The sequence below is a fragment of the Maylandia zebra genome, linkage group LG12 (assembly GCF_041146795.1).
Source record: "Maylandia zebra isolate NMK-2024a linkage group LG12, Mzebra_GT3a, whole genome shotgun sequence".
Lineage (NCBI taxonomy): Eukaryota > Metazoa > Chordata > Actinopteri > Cichliformes > Cichlidae > Maylandia > Maylandia zebra.
In genome coordinates, this window is record NC_135178.1 from 21,687,741 (window position 1) to 21,701,276 (window position 13,536).

Sequence of the window (13,536 nt, forward strand, 5' to 3'; positions counted from 1 at the left end):
AATCCAAGTTTTTTTTCTTTCTTTAAAAAAAAAAAAAATCACTGTTGCATATATAATTTCTTTTGCCCTTATACTTATTTTAGTACACCCCATTATCAGCTTTGCCTCAGAAACAGCTCACTTGTATGAAGTGGCGTACACAGCATTATTTGTTGTTAGATCTGATCAAGCCTGTCTTGGTTTTGGGGAATTGCTTATGGGTGGTTTCGAAATTCTGATGCTGAAAGGCTTAAGAGAAAGACTTCTCGAAAACGTTTAAAGCAGCAAAATAAACTTCAGCTCCTACTTTTCTTCTTCGGTTTTTTTTATTTTTATGAACCTGCATTAAAGCCCTTACTCACGAGTCTCATTATTCTGACTTTTCAAGGGGAAGCTGTGGCTCATAAGGTAGAGTTATTAACCCAGTCTTTTACTGACCACAGCTCATGATGGGCAGTCCTACCTCATACATGCCTTTCTGTTATTGGGTTGCATTGCTGTAACTATACACAAAGCCTAAAGTTGCACCACTCTTGCCAAAACATTTCAACATAAAGTAATTTTTCATCTTTTACTTGCCAATGAAAGAGGAACAAGACACATGTAACTTGTTTGTACAAGTCTTAAGCCTGCAGGGTGAACAAGTTTGGGGCTAAAGCTTCCAATATGAAGAAAGTGGATATCTGAACATCAACGAGCACCAAGACAAGCAAATTTCAGTCATTTGCGTCGTACCTGAGACAAAAGGTGCCAGTATCATGCTCCTCCAGGTCCGTGAGAAACTTGAAATCTGCGGAGCACAAATAAAATAATTACTCGTTGTCAAACTGGAAAGTTATTTCTGGCACCGGACATCCTGTGGTGCAGTGGTTAAACCGTGCTCTACCAAATGCAATGCCACTGCTTTCGTTCCAACAAACACATAAACACACACATAAACAACCAAAGCCGATGCTCTGCACAAATGTCTGAGCATCAACTCCAGTGCTGCATTACTGTAAAGACATTAGGCATTTATGGTTTATGACACTTTAGAGAAAATGGTTTTACAAGTGAAAAAAATGCCTTTTTTCAATTCGTGAAATAAAAGTGATGAATTACCTCCCACAAAGCCGGAACAGCCACTATTGCCTCCAATACCTTCTGGAGGTGGCTGATCTGAGGAAGAGAAATATTTACATTCAGGTGTTACTTCCGAAACACAACCCAGCTTCTATTTAGGAATAATGTATTTATGGATCTTCAGCTTGAAAATATTTCCAAGTACTGGAGAAAAAAACCCCTCTCATTTTACGCTACTTGTTTTTTGGGTCTTTGAATAAAAGCGTGATGCACGTTCTCACCAGGTTGAAGCCGAGCAGCTTCTGAAGCAGGTTGTTCCACAGCTGAGGGTCGTAAATCTGGTACTCCAGGCACAGGTCTGCCACCAACCGCACAGCCTGAAAGGATAAAAGGTGCTTCCGGTTTTGTGTCTGACATTTCTAACCCAATGAAGTAAAAGTGAGGAAACAAGCTGGGATAATTTGAATGTTGTCTGTGAGAAAGTACCTGAGGCTCATGACTGTGGTTCTTCCAAAGCCCTTTAACTAAACCCTCTTTGGGACTACTGAGGAAGGACTGAACTGTGTACGGGATGTTTAATGCTTCCAGTTGTGAGACAAAGATGTAACACTTCAGGTAATATCTGCATATGAATAGAAACCAGAGAAACATTAGTTACTATAGACCTACAGGCCATACAGGTACCGTTTAACTTTTAATGGATTCTTACGGGATTTTGGTGATGGGGATTTGCAGCTGAGCCTCCAGAATGGGTGCATCAGCGAGGCGGACGAGACAGAGTAGCGCTCGAGTCCGATGGCAGAAGGTCAGACGAGGCCCAGATGTGCTAAGCGGCTAGAGAAGGGAAATCAAACACAGATTTAGTTGGATTTTCCCCCCATTATTGCTTTTGTTTTGTTTTTTTCCCTTTAAACGCACCCAAGTTTCTGCAGTTAAGATAGGGCTCAGATGACGGACGGCATCTTGCATCGAGCAGGACTCCAGCATGTACACCACCCTGTAAGCATTAAAAACACAGTGAGTAGAATGACTACGCCAGTGGGTTCTCAACACAGAGCCAGAGAGAATTTAGAGCAACCAAGAAATCTTTATTTCATTCATACTGCAGATGCATGCAACATCTGTGGGCGCTGCTAAAGGCTTTTGTAAGAAAGAAAGAAAGAAAGAAAGAAAGCACTCTGTAAACAGTAACTGATATCTTAGGGTTGCACTTGCATGTCTGCGGCTGCTCTGTCGTACATGTGAGCTTTGAGGTCTCGATCTGTGGTTGCCTATGAGGGCAGAGTTGACAGCTGAGCAGAAGACACACTGCAGTGTCACTGCTAACATCCTTTGTAACTCAAAGGTAAACTATCCCGTTTTAACGAATTATAATTAAGAAAAAAGAAAAGTAGTAAGAATGGAAAAAGTGACTGCGCTACCTCATCAAGTCTGGGTCCTCCTCAATGTTGCTGACACAGTCACTATACCCAATATCCTAATTAAATAAGAAGAAAGAAAAAAAGTTTAGTTGCACTAAACACACAGCAGCAAATCTGATAACACACAAAACAATAAAAAGGCAGAGAGATAAGATAAAGCTACGACTGACAAACCTTGACCACAGCCGGGCCCGTCTTGCAGATCCATTTTTCTAACAACATGGTACGGATTTTTAGAAGATCCACATTATTGACTGTGGCTATTTCTTTAACTGCACCATGTATATCTGAGAAATAGAGAGACCTGGTTATATATTTAGGGAAAAAGCGAGCATTCATTTACCTACTGCGTTGATAAGTGTGCTCACCTGGATACGTCTGACCTCCTGACTCTTTGTAACGCTGTTCCACACTGCTGTGCTCGTAAAGGGCCATTATGAGCCTGCCTGGCAGCCCAGACAGCTTCATCAGCTCTGGGCTGTTCAGCTGACTGGATATTAAAGTATTCTCAGTGGCTGAGCGCTGAAACTGTAGCTTCAGCTTGGACAGAAAGGTGTCTCCTCTGGCCCGTGCTACCTCCTGTGTGAGGTCAGAGGAGGAGAAGGAGAGGAAAAAAAAAAATCATCAACTAATGTGTAAAAAACTTTTTAGATGGGCATTTGAGACATTTCAGAATGTGAACAATTCAAAGACTGACATCAAGGTGTGGATCCTTTAACCAAGTGTCTCCAAGTGCCAAACAGAACCTGAGTGACTGTGTCTTCTCATAGCCTGTAGAGAAGAGGAAACTGCTAAGTGCATCTATACAAACACCCCTCACAGTCCAGCGTAGAGTCAAACGTGCAGCTCAAACCTGGCGGAAGCTCCTGGGTTATCTTGTGGGCCGTGGCAGCAGCCCACTCCGGGCTTTGGATACATTTGATGTACTTCATCATAGTCTTCGCCACCTTGAAAGTCTCCTTGTTTTGACAATGCCCCTGACCCATTTTCCTTTGCTCTAAGATTAACGGCTTCATTTTCTTCTCAAAGACATGGTTTGCTGCTGACATGTAGAGCTTGTCAAGGCTCACCTGTAGAGCAACAGGATGGTTTTAACAGCCTAAATTACCTCATTTTATGAATAAAAGAATATTTTCTGTGATTAAACAGACTAAGGCCGTGGTTTAGATTAGCGTGGCTTTACCTTCATGAGTTTGCTAATCAGCAGAAGTGTGGGGAAGGTCTCCTCGCTGAGCTCAGGACCTAAACAAAGAAGAATATTTTAACTTCATCAGTTTTAAACCATCTCATCAACTCTACCAGTATACTTCTGTCTGTAACTCAAAAGGCTTTTAATGAAAAATGATAAAAACTTTGTTGGAGTGTAGAGTGGGGTCATGTTAACAATCCATTAAAAATTGGCTTAAGTCAACCAAAGCCTTTGAACTATAATTCTTAAATTTTTGGTGTGTTTCACTTTTGACCTCTGGCCTGTTCTTCCAGGTCAAATAAGGTCAAACCTTAATAAAATGTCTTTAAAACTATGATTAAAGAGAATGAGCTACCTAGTTAGTTAGAAATATACTGTATTGTAATATTATATAATAAGCTTAAGTTATTGATGTCCACTTACAATACAATACCCTTAAAAGTAAATACTGACCACAAATGGAGCTTTTTGCTTCTGGTCTATGATAATTATTATTTTAAAAGTAATAGATGCCAGTGTGCAAACATGTTCACAGTTCAGGAGAAGTGCTGAAATTACTTCCTTTTAGACAACACCTACATTATAACAACTTTCTACCACTGCAGATGTGATGAAGATAAGTTTATGAGCATTAATACTGAGGTGTGAAAAGGTAACAGTGGTTAACTTACAGATAATCTTCCAGTAATGCTTGGTCTGCATAAGCAGGTGGAAGGGAAGTCTGCTGCTGGAAAGGGGGTTTGGCAGCAGACCGGTTTCGAGAAGATGCGTGTTCTCCACGTCTGTGGGAGGAGAGACTCGCGTGTAGGACTTCAGATGCTGCAGGAGACCCATCGCCTGTGGGTTTAAAGTCAAATGTTTCAAGTCCCAACATTTCATTTTGAACACAGTGAACTACATAGGCTTGCATATGCCAGTGTGTTTGGTTTTTACCTGACCCACAGAGAGGCTGGTCACGTTCTCATCTGCAGCCTGTATGATCTTCAGCACCACTTCTATTCTCTCGTAGTTGTATGGGCTGAGCTGTATGAGAGGAAACGTTTTACAGATCAGCTCAACAGATTCTTGTAGGTTGGAATTTTATTTTTTTAATGTTTAAAAGTCTTAAAAACAGATAATTTTAGCGTATACTACATTTTAAATACAAAGACCTTGAATATGGCAGCACAGAGGTTGTCTGTGAGCTTGCTGGTGTTGTGTAACATTGGGATGATCTGCAGGACTCGATCCAGCGTGTCAGTGTGAGACAGAGGTTGCGCCTCCTCCTGACCGACAGCTGGATCACCTGCACCTTCCTCATCCTCCTGGAGCAGCAGTAAGGTGGTAATGTACTGGTTGATTACACTATCATGGTCCAGATTGTAGGTGCTGCAGAAAGGAAAAAAACAACTTTTAGCATAGCTGAGCGTGACACATACATGCACTCCAAGACAGGGTGGACATTTAAACACAGTCCAGACACATTTGTCCAACATGTTAGATGGTCAAAAGCGACAACAGGAGGAGCTGACCTGCAGTACTGGAGGATAATGTCTGGGGTGATTCTCTTGTTTTTCACTAAAACAGGGATCAGAGTGCTCTTCATCTCAGACCGCTGACGGAACACTGGCTGGATTGATATCTGGGAGAGAGACGCACAATAACAGATATGAAGTGACACAAAACAGGGAGAGAGAATGAAATACACAAAAAATTAAACAAATCTTTATAGACCTACACTGCTCAAAAAATTAAAGGAACACTTTTAAATCAGAGTACATTAGGTCAGTTTAGTAGGGGGGGAGTTGTTAAGTAGTTTCAGCTGCTTTGGTGTTATTAAAATTAACAGCAGGTGCACTAGTAGGGCAACAACCCCCACATTTTCCCTCTCCTCGTCTTTTCTGACTGTTTTTCTTTTGTTGCTAGTTTTGCATTTGGCTAGCGTCAGTGTCACTGCTGGTAACATGAGGTAATACCTGCACTCTGCAGAGGGTGCACAGGTAGTCCAACTCCTCGTGGATGGCGCATGCATATGTGCCAGTGCCAGAAGGTTTGCTGTCTCCAAGAACAGTTTTAGTAGCATGGAGGAGATTCCAGGAGACAGACAGTTACTCTAGTAGAGCTGGACAGGACCATAGAAGGTCTTTAACCCAAAAGCAGGTTTGAGCACTGCCAGAGCTATAAAATTACATCCAGTAGGCCACTGGTGTGAATGACTTTGATTCGCCTGAGTGCACAATGTTCTCTACTGGGCGCTGTGCTCACTGCCTGGCACCATAGAGCCTGATTGGTATTAGCTATGAATACCAGAATTCAGGTCCACCACTTTTCACAAATGAAAGACGGGTTCACCCTCAGAACATGTGAGAGAAGTGAAAGGGTCTGGAGAGGGTAAGGAGAGCGTTAAGCTGCCTGTAACATCGTTCAGCATGACCAGTTTGGTGGTGAGTCAGTGATATGCCTGCGGAGGAAAATCAATGGAGGGAGGCAGAGACCTCTACAGGCTAGGCAGTGGTATCCTGATTGTCATTAGGTATCAGGATAAAATCCATGTCCCCGTGGTGCAGTGGGTCCTGGGTTCCTCCTGGTGCATGACAATGCTCAGCCTCATGTGGTGAGGCACAAGCATGTGGGGGCCATACAAACTGCTGAGTCAGCAACTCAGAGTTGCTGCACTGACATTTTTGCAAAATGGACTTTGATTTTGGGGCTGTCTTTGAATTAATATTGATCAAACATAGCGGCATCCATTCATATGTAACACATTATCTAGTCCATATCACTGTAGATATCAGCATGATTTTCCCATTGAGACCTGATGTGTTTTCTAAGTATTCCTTTAATGTGAGCATTGCATTTATTCAGACCAGAGTACCTTTGACCACCTGATTTAAATACTTCATTACCTCCAATTTGCCAAGCTTGATTCCCCACTCAGCATCAGTGATGACAGAGAGAAACCTCCTCTGTTCTTCTGCCTCATTATATAAACTACAGAGATTTGCTCCAATCCTCGCCACAGCCTGGAAGAATAAAACACCGTAAGGGATTTCTGGAATATAACATCGATTTTTCTACAAAATTGATAACTGCTTGATATAACTGATTCCCAAGTGTTTAATCTCAGGTTCTTTAGACAAACTTCAGCTGAATCTTTTCTGTAGTCAAAGGGAAAAAACAAAACGATATGACAAAGTCTGATATTTATGGACTCACTAACTGATACACAGAAATAATAAAGTCCGTTTTTGCCCATTTGTTTCTCTTAAATTTCCCTTACTAAAAACAATAAAACATTTTTTTTAATTACATTTTTTTTAAAAAGAAGAGATTTTATTGCTTACCAAAATCTTGTCATAGTTTTGCCAGGTGTTGTCAATAACTTTCCACAGTATTTTGAAGACTTCTGCTTTGGAGAGGAGTGTACAGAGACCAATAGCCAAATCACAATCCACCACCCTCCAGTTTAACACCTGTAGCCAATAGACAGAAACATAGATGGCTATTTAAAATATACCAAAAATGCTGTTTATCTACTACAGAATTTTTGTGGTTTTGTGGACTTGGCTGACTCACCTTGTTCAACAGTGGCACAGCCACAGCATTCAGAGTAGACGTAGTTGTCTTCCTGTGATCGTTCAGGCACAGGTTGTACTTCTTAAGCTCTTGTGCGTCATAAAGCTGAGAGGAGATAACAATCATTTTCAGTATAACGTCTTGAGAAACACAACAAGCACCGCTGTGAATATCGCAGTTGTACCTGTAGGCTCAGCTTTATATCCATGACGTTTGAGGTGACGTGCTGCAGGCAGCTGCCGTACGCGTTGACCAGCACTCTGAGGGCCAATTCCAGCTGACTGCACTCCTGTAACATCTGTAGCATGTTGGCCAGGGGACCGAAGAGCGGCCGCAGGTAGTTTGAACCTGCATGCATGATGAGACATCAGGTCAACATACAAAACTGCAATTTGATAAAAAAACAAAACATAGAAAGCAGAGGACGTTTTTTAATTTCAAATCTACCATCTTCAAATGAGCAGTGTGACAGACAGGAACAGTCCAGGGAGTACAATCTGGTATCTGGAAAAAAGGTCATAAGTTATAATAAGACTTCTGGTAAAAATAACACAAGTCAAGTATATTTAAGCATTTTTTGATAACGTCAAAGGTGGCCAAAGGGCTATAGACATTATATGACAGGCAGCATGAGAAATATGCAACATAAAAGTAATACGATCAAATCAGTTTGCAAAATTAAATAAATATCAGTAGTTAAAATCAATGGCATAGACCACTAAAAGTTGCCAAGCTTAAAACCCCCCCCCCAAAAAACAAAAAAAACATTTAAGAGAAAATAAATCTGAGAATTTCTTACCTTGAGAAATAGGCAGCAAGCAGTTGGTAATCTCATACTGGACAGGCAGCACTGACACTGGGTCCAGAACAATGCAATCTTCATTAAAGACATCTTGAAAACTCCACTGAGACTGCGGGTCTTTTTCTGCCTCCGGTGTCAAATCCTGGAACGGTGCACAGTTTAAAAAGTATGAAAACATTTGCTTCACTCCGCAGCTTTGTGAGAGAGAAGCATTAAATAAATGCACGTTTATCAAAATCATGGATTATTTCTTACCATCCGCTTAAGAGATTCACAGTTAGAATTTTGTAATGATAATAATTTAGATGTCTACCAACAAATAAATCATTTAAAAAAATGAAGAGGCTAGAATATACAATTCTATGTCCAAAAAGTTTGTGTAAAATAAAAGTAAAACCCAAAGGCAATGATCTTCAAATCTCACGAACCCAGATGTCATTCAAATCACATAGAAAACATATGAAATATTTAAACTGAGAAAAAGTACAATTTCATGGAAAATATGAGCTTGTTTTGAATTTGATGGCAGTAATACAAAACAACTTGGTACAAGGCCACGTTTACCACAGTGTAGCACCCCAAACAGTCTATAAGCATCGGTGATCTCAAGAGACCAGCTGCTGGACTTCTTGTGGAGGAATGTTGTCCCATTCTTGTCTCATATAAGATTCTAGCTGCTCAGCAGTCTGGTTTGTTGTATTTTTTTATTTCATGATATGCCAAATGTTTTCAGCTGCTCAAATGTCTGGACTACAGGGAAGCCAGTTCTGCACCTGCAACTTCACCTTCAAGCCATGCTGTTGTAAAAGCTCCAATATGCAGCTTAGCATTGTTTCACTGAAATATGTAAGTCCCGCTTACATATGGGAGCACGTTATTTGAAAATCTGTATATACCTTCCAGCATTGATGGTGCCTTTTCAGATATGCAAGCTGCCAATTCCATAGCACCTCAATCTCTGAAACTCTTTTTACAGAAAATCTTGTTACTGGCCTGTTGCTGTTAAGCCTTTTGCTACATCCTCCTCTTTTTGAGACATGTTGCTGTCATCAAATTCAAAACAAACTAATATTGTTTTTCATCAAGTCGTGAAAAGTTTCAGTTTAAACATCTGAAATGTTTTCTTTGTTCTACTGGTTTATGTGATTTACACTGGATGAGAGGTAGGAAGATACTGACCTTGACGATAAAGCCATAGTTGTCTGATAACTGACACTGATGATAGACATCCATAGCAAACCGTGTGCATTTGCAAAGCTCCAAACAATCCAGGAGAAGATCTGTAACAGTTAATACAAGATAAACCTCAGAATTTGCAAACTTGCAAATTATATGAAAAGGTAAGGGGAATAAGACACGTTATGCTCACTTAGACCAGTTGAAAAAATTCCTTCTTCTAGATGTTTTTTTACATCTTGACTCTCCCTTTAAGTTGATTTTGTGATTGGATGCCCCTCACCAAACAGAAGATATTAAAAAGTGCATCTCTCAATGACATCCTACAGAGTCATTTAGCATTCAGAGCAGGCTGAAGCCTGAGGTTTTGGCTTTAAGAGCATTCACACGTAATTTAACACTTTGATTTTAAATATGAACACCACCTCTGTACCAGTCATAAACACAAAAGACTACTGGTAGTGGTATCCCTCAGCCTCGAGTAGATTCACATATGATATCATGTTGGACCTGCTACTTTGCTTCATTCTGGTTTATCACATTTAAAAATGTAAGTGTCTTTGTCACTTGCTCACCTACTCATCTAGCAGAGTAACCACAAAACCCCACCAGCCTTTGTTGGCTGAGGGTAAAAAAAACAAAAACATCTCAACCAACTATATTTTCACTCTGTTGGGCTGAGGAAAGGCAGCTGCTTTAAAAAGACCAGACAAAGATAAGTGATAACTGTATTTTTTTTAAAATTTGTTTTAAGATAGTTAGGGTAAAAAAAATCCTGTCAAACTTTGATATCACGCATGTATTCACTTTTTACAGCAAAATATATTTTACAGTAAAACTATAGATCCAGGGCTGAGTCACTTTAGTGCAACTTTCACCTGTGTGAAATACTGTTGAACGTTTGTGATGCTTTCATGTGTTCTTTACCTGAATGACACACGGTGATAGCCTGACAGGCCAGATCATGAATCACTGCTGGCAAATCCATGTCATCAGGAAGCACCATGGGGACATCCGCCTCCAGCATATGGCATAACATCTTGGCAGCAGTAAACAAAACCTTCCCTGTGCTGCTGTTATAGTGGTGCTCATACAGCTCACTGAAAACATAGAGAGAAAGTGCAAATATGACTACAAGCAAGTTTTAAATGTTTAAATAATGCACCAGGTTTTTTTAAAAACCAAACAAAAAAGCTGGCTCTGTCAGTTTCTACATGCAAACCTCAGGATCTTGAGCGCCTTGTCAACTTTGCCAACTTTCAGAGCTCTCAAGGCCAAGTCGGACCACAGCTCCTGCTCGGTGCGCTGCAGCTGCCTCCCCAGACGGCGCAAACCAGCTTCTGTGGAGATCGTCTTGGTCTTGCCATCTGGATCGTTTGCTACAACTGGAGTTGTCGTGGCCTTCCCCTTACATGAACAGCGGCCACGGGTGTTTTCGTACGCTGTGATGTGATGTTCCTGGATCTGTTTTCGAATGTTTGGATCCTCATAGTTGGAGGGAGTGAAAAAAATATCAAAGTCCTCCTTAAGAAGAGAAAGATAATAAGTCTGGAGTTTAAAACAAAATCAAATAACAGATTTAGTAATGCTGAAAAACATTTGTTAAATGAAGCTCACCTGCAGGTGGGCGATCGCCTTGAACATGATGAGGTTGTTCTCACACTCGACGCTTTTTAGAGCATCATCTGCAATGAAACACGAGGCCCGGATTCACTCTTGAATAATCAGGTGCACATTTATTGCGTATCTTTTCAAAAAGCCTCGGATAGAAAACCAGTGTCACATCGTTTTAAACAATTTTAGCTCACAGAGACTTTTCTGAAACTTCCTTCAGTCAGCCAAAGAGCAGGAGGAACGAGTCATAAATATTACTTACGTTTTTGGATTATATGCAGGTATTTCAGAGTCTCCACCATCACCTGAGCTATCACCATCTGATGTTTCTTGTGCTATCAAAGAGGAAATTCAATTCAAACCAAATGATCATATGGTTACCATAACAACCTCCAATGTTTCCTGCTGCCATCTTAAGCTTTCGATTATAAGGTTATGCAGACGCAAAAGAAATTTAATGTTTGCAAAGGAAAGTTTAGCTAGAATGACTTCAATTCTTTTAAAATGCAACACTTTAATTGAACCTTAAAAATAAATAAGCATAAAATGCACTTCCACAAAGGTGACGTCTTCCCTTCTGTACCTCATCAGATATGTGTTCTTTGTCCTCCAGCTGCATCCTGGCCCACGATGTGAGACGCTCAATCACACACTCTGCCTCTGCAGAGGGCAGCTTCTTCAGGAGAGTCAAGATTTCCTCAGTCTGCAAAAAAACACAGTACAAAAAGTCCCATACAAAAATATCAGGAACACAGAAAAGCAAAATTAGTCAGTAACATGCGGTTAAAAACTCCTGTGAGGATTTACATACCTTGCTTTGGCCTATGAGGTGGATGACATACAGGTAATTTATCTGGGATGTTGGCAGTTTGTACGCCTCAGCTAACGTCAACGAGTCTTCCAAGGACATTGGCAAGTCTTGCTTGAGGATGTATCTAATCAGCGTCTGGGGAAAAACTGAGGTTATTTTACAGATAATAAGTTGCATATTACATAGAGCAGTCCGTACATACCATAATTTGGGTGCTGTTAGACAGGTTGAAGTTGCGGATGCCGTATCCCCTGAGAAGTTTCCTAATCTCCATCAGACGGTAGCTCTCCTTTAACAGCTCCTGTCTTTAAAAAAAAGAAAAGGGATTTTATTCAGTGTCTCACATTAACCTCCTAGGACCTGGTATCTACATATGTGGACATCACATTTTAGGTTGTCTAGACCACAATACTAAATTTTGCTCTACAAGGCCCAGATATCCACTTACGAGGACATTATACTGCCGCTGTTGTATTGAAATTTAAAACCAATGTCCTCATATGTGGATATCAGGCCCTTGTAGAGCAAAATCAGGTAAAAAGATAATTCTTTGTTTTTATATTCATCAGGTCCTAATCAGCACAAACAGCAATGAAAAGTTAAAAATGCATGCCATGAAAGAGTTCAGGTCTTAGGAGGTTAAAGGTACTTGAAGGAGACAATGATATAATCATACTTTGGTCCATCCATCTCTAGGTACTGCTGGACCAGTTTTTCCACCACATTACTCCACGGTACCACAGCCTTCTGCATGATCTCCAGCACAGCATCAACCATCAGCTGGAAGAGAACACCATGATGTGAGATTTTACAGCTCCCACTGGCTGCTAGGCTGATTTTTCACTCAAATATTTGTGCACATTAATTGTCTCGTCGTGTAGCATGTAACAGTAACAGTCACCTACATCAGTGTCAGTCATGCAGCCGAGCACGGCCACTGCTTTAGCTTCCCATTCAGTGAAAAGTGTCGTGGTCTGAGAACTGCAGCGATCCAGCAAATCCTAGTGAAGATTAGGGGGAGAAACACAAACACCATTGAGTATTTGATAAACTAGTTCCTCATGTGCATGAGGTTGCAATGGAATTTTACCTTGATGTATTGCAGAAGTAGCTCATCAAAAGGAATCTTGTGTTCTTCAGTGTACGGCCTGATGCTGTTTTCCACTGTGGCGGCGATTAGCTCCGGAGCCGGCACTTTGTCCAGCATGAAAAATGCCACACTCCACACAGTCTTCTTTTAAATTGTGAAAGAAGATAACGCAGTAAACATCAAGAAAACACATCCTCTACAAAAAATAATGCTGCAGTAGCCAGCTTCAGAAGCTGGGGATCAGACCACCAGGGCCCCCACTCCTTGCCGCTGACCCAGACACAGCAACCGACCCCCTACAGCAGGGTAGATATTAAAAAAAGACAAACCTTTTCAAAGACCGAAAGGGAAAGTGAGCAGTTGTATTTCTGATGTAGGTCCAGCAGCTGACGTAGGTTGGACACCAGGGATTTGAGGTTTTCCACCTCTTCTACACAATTACTGTTATCCTTAAAAAACAAAAGAAACAAACAAAAAACAATCAATCAAAAAATTATCAGGAAATTAAACACAACATCATATTAATTAAGCTGCATTTTATTGAAACCGGTAGAGCCTAAAAACAAAACAAAAACCTACAGATTTCATCCATGTCCATAAAGAGGGCAGTCCAAGCACAGCCAGGTCCAACCCATTCTGAGGCCAAGCACGCTGAAAACAAATAATGTGCATTTAGTGCCAAGACTTCTCAAAGGCCTATTCTGAGACAGGGAAATATCTGTGTCCACTTAACAACATAATAAGATAAAGCTGAAATACGTTTCCCAGTTTATATAAATAAGTCCATATAAGAACTCATTTAAATTAGAGGTCTCTAAAGTTGTGGATGACTTCAGA

At 40.8% G+C, this 13,536-nt stretch overlaps 1 protein-coding gene across 4 annotated transcripts in view; it reads right to left on the bottom strand.

The window, feature by feature from the left end:
* kntc1 (kinetochore associated 1) overlaps positions 1-13,536 on the bottom strand; it is a 30,424-nt gene that overhangs the window by 8,144 nt on the left and 8,744 nt on the right. For 3 of the 4 annotated variants that reach the window (XM_012917386.4, XM_012917387.4, XM_076890878.1), the window contains exons 22-56: positions 13,279-13,350; positions 13,029-13,148; positions 12,700-12,843; positions 12,515-12,610; positions 12,286-12,389; positions 11,812-11,914; positions 11,610-11,744; positions 11,382-11,501; positions 11,061-11,133; positions 10,802-10,869; positions 10,407-10,708; positions 10,112-10,284; positions 9,188-9,288; positions 8,006-8,150; positions 7,654-7,710; positions 7,391-7,554; positions 7,207-7,311; positions 6,975-7,103; positions 6,537-6,653; positions 5,163-5,272; positions 4,803-5,019; positions 4,585-4,674; positions 4,323-4,488; positions 3,646-3,704; positions 3,316-3,532; positions 3,160-3,233; positions 2,831-3,041; positions 2,637-2,749; positions 2,463-2,518; positions 1,960-2,038; positions 1,751-1,875; positions 1,528-1,663; positions 1,323-1,418; positions 1,081-1,137; positions 715-769 (exon numbers count right to left, since the gene is read on the bottom strand). In XM_012917386.4, the coding sequence (XP_012772840.2) occupies positions 715-769; positions 1,081-1,137; positions 1,323-1,418; positions 1,528-1,663; positions 1,751-1,875; positions 1,960-2,038; positions 2,463-2,518; positions 2,637-2,749; positions 2,831-3,041; positions 3,160-3,233; positions 3,316-3,532; positions 3,646-3,704; positions 4,323-4,488; positions 4,585-4,674; positions 4,803-5,019; positions 5,163-5,272; positions 6,537-6,653; positions 6,975-7,103; positions 7,207-7,311; positions 7,391-7,554; positions 7,654-7,710; positions 8,006-8,150; positions 9,188-9,288; positions 10,112-10,284; positions 10,407-10,708; positions 10,802-10,869; positions 11,061-11,133; positions 11,382-11,501; positions 11,610-11,744; positions 11,812-11,914; positions 12,286-12,389; positions 12,515-12,610; positions 12,700-12,843; positions 13,029-13,148; positions 13,279-13,350 (4,189 nt within the window). The remainder of the gene's footprint in view (positions 1-714; positions 770-1,080; positions 1,138-1,322; positions 1,419-1,527; positions 1,664-1,750; positions 1,876-1,959; positions 2,039-2,462; positions 2,519-2,636; positions 2,750-2,830; positions 3,042-3,159; positions 3,234-3,315; positions 3,533-3,645; positions 3,705-4,322; positions 4,489-4,584; positions 4,675-4,802; positions 5,020-5,162; positions 5,273-6,536; positions 6,654-6,974; positions 7,104-7,206; positions 7,312-7,390; positions 7,555-7,653; positions 7,711-8,005; positions 8,151-9,187; positions 9,289-10,111; positions 10,285-10,406; positions 10,709-10,801; positions 10,870-11,060; positions 11,134-11,381; positions 11,502-11,609; positions 11,745-11,811; positions 11,915-12,285; positions 12,390-12,514; positions 12,611-12,699; positions 12,844-13,028; positions 13,149-13,278; positions 13,351-13,536) is intronic. The other variant, XM_023155433.3, reaches the window with a different exon arrangement.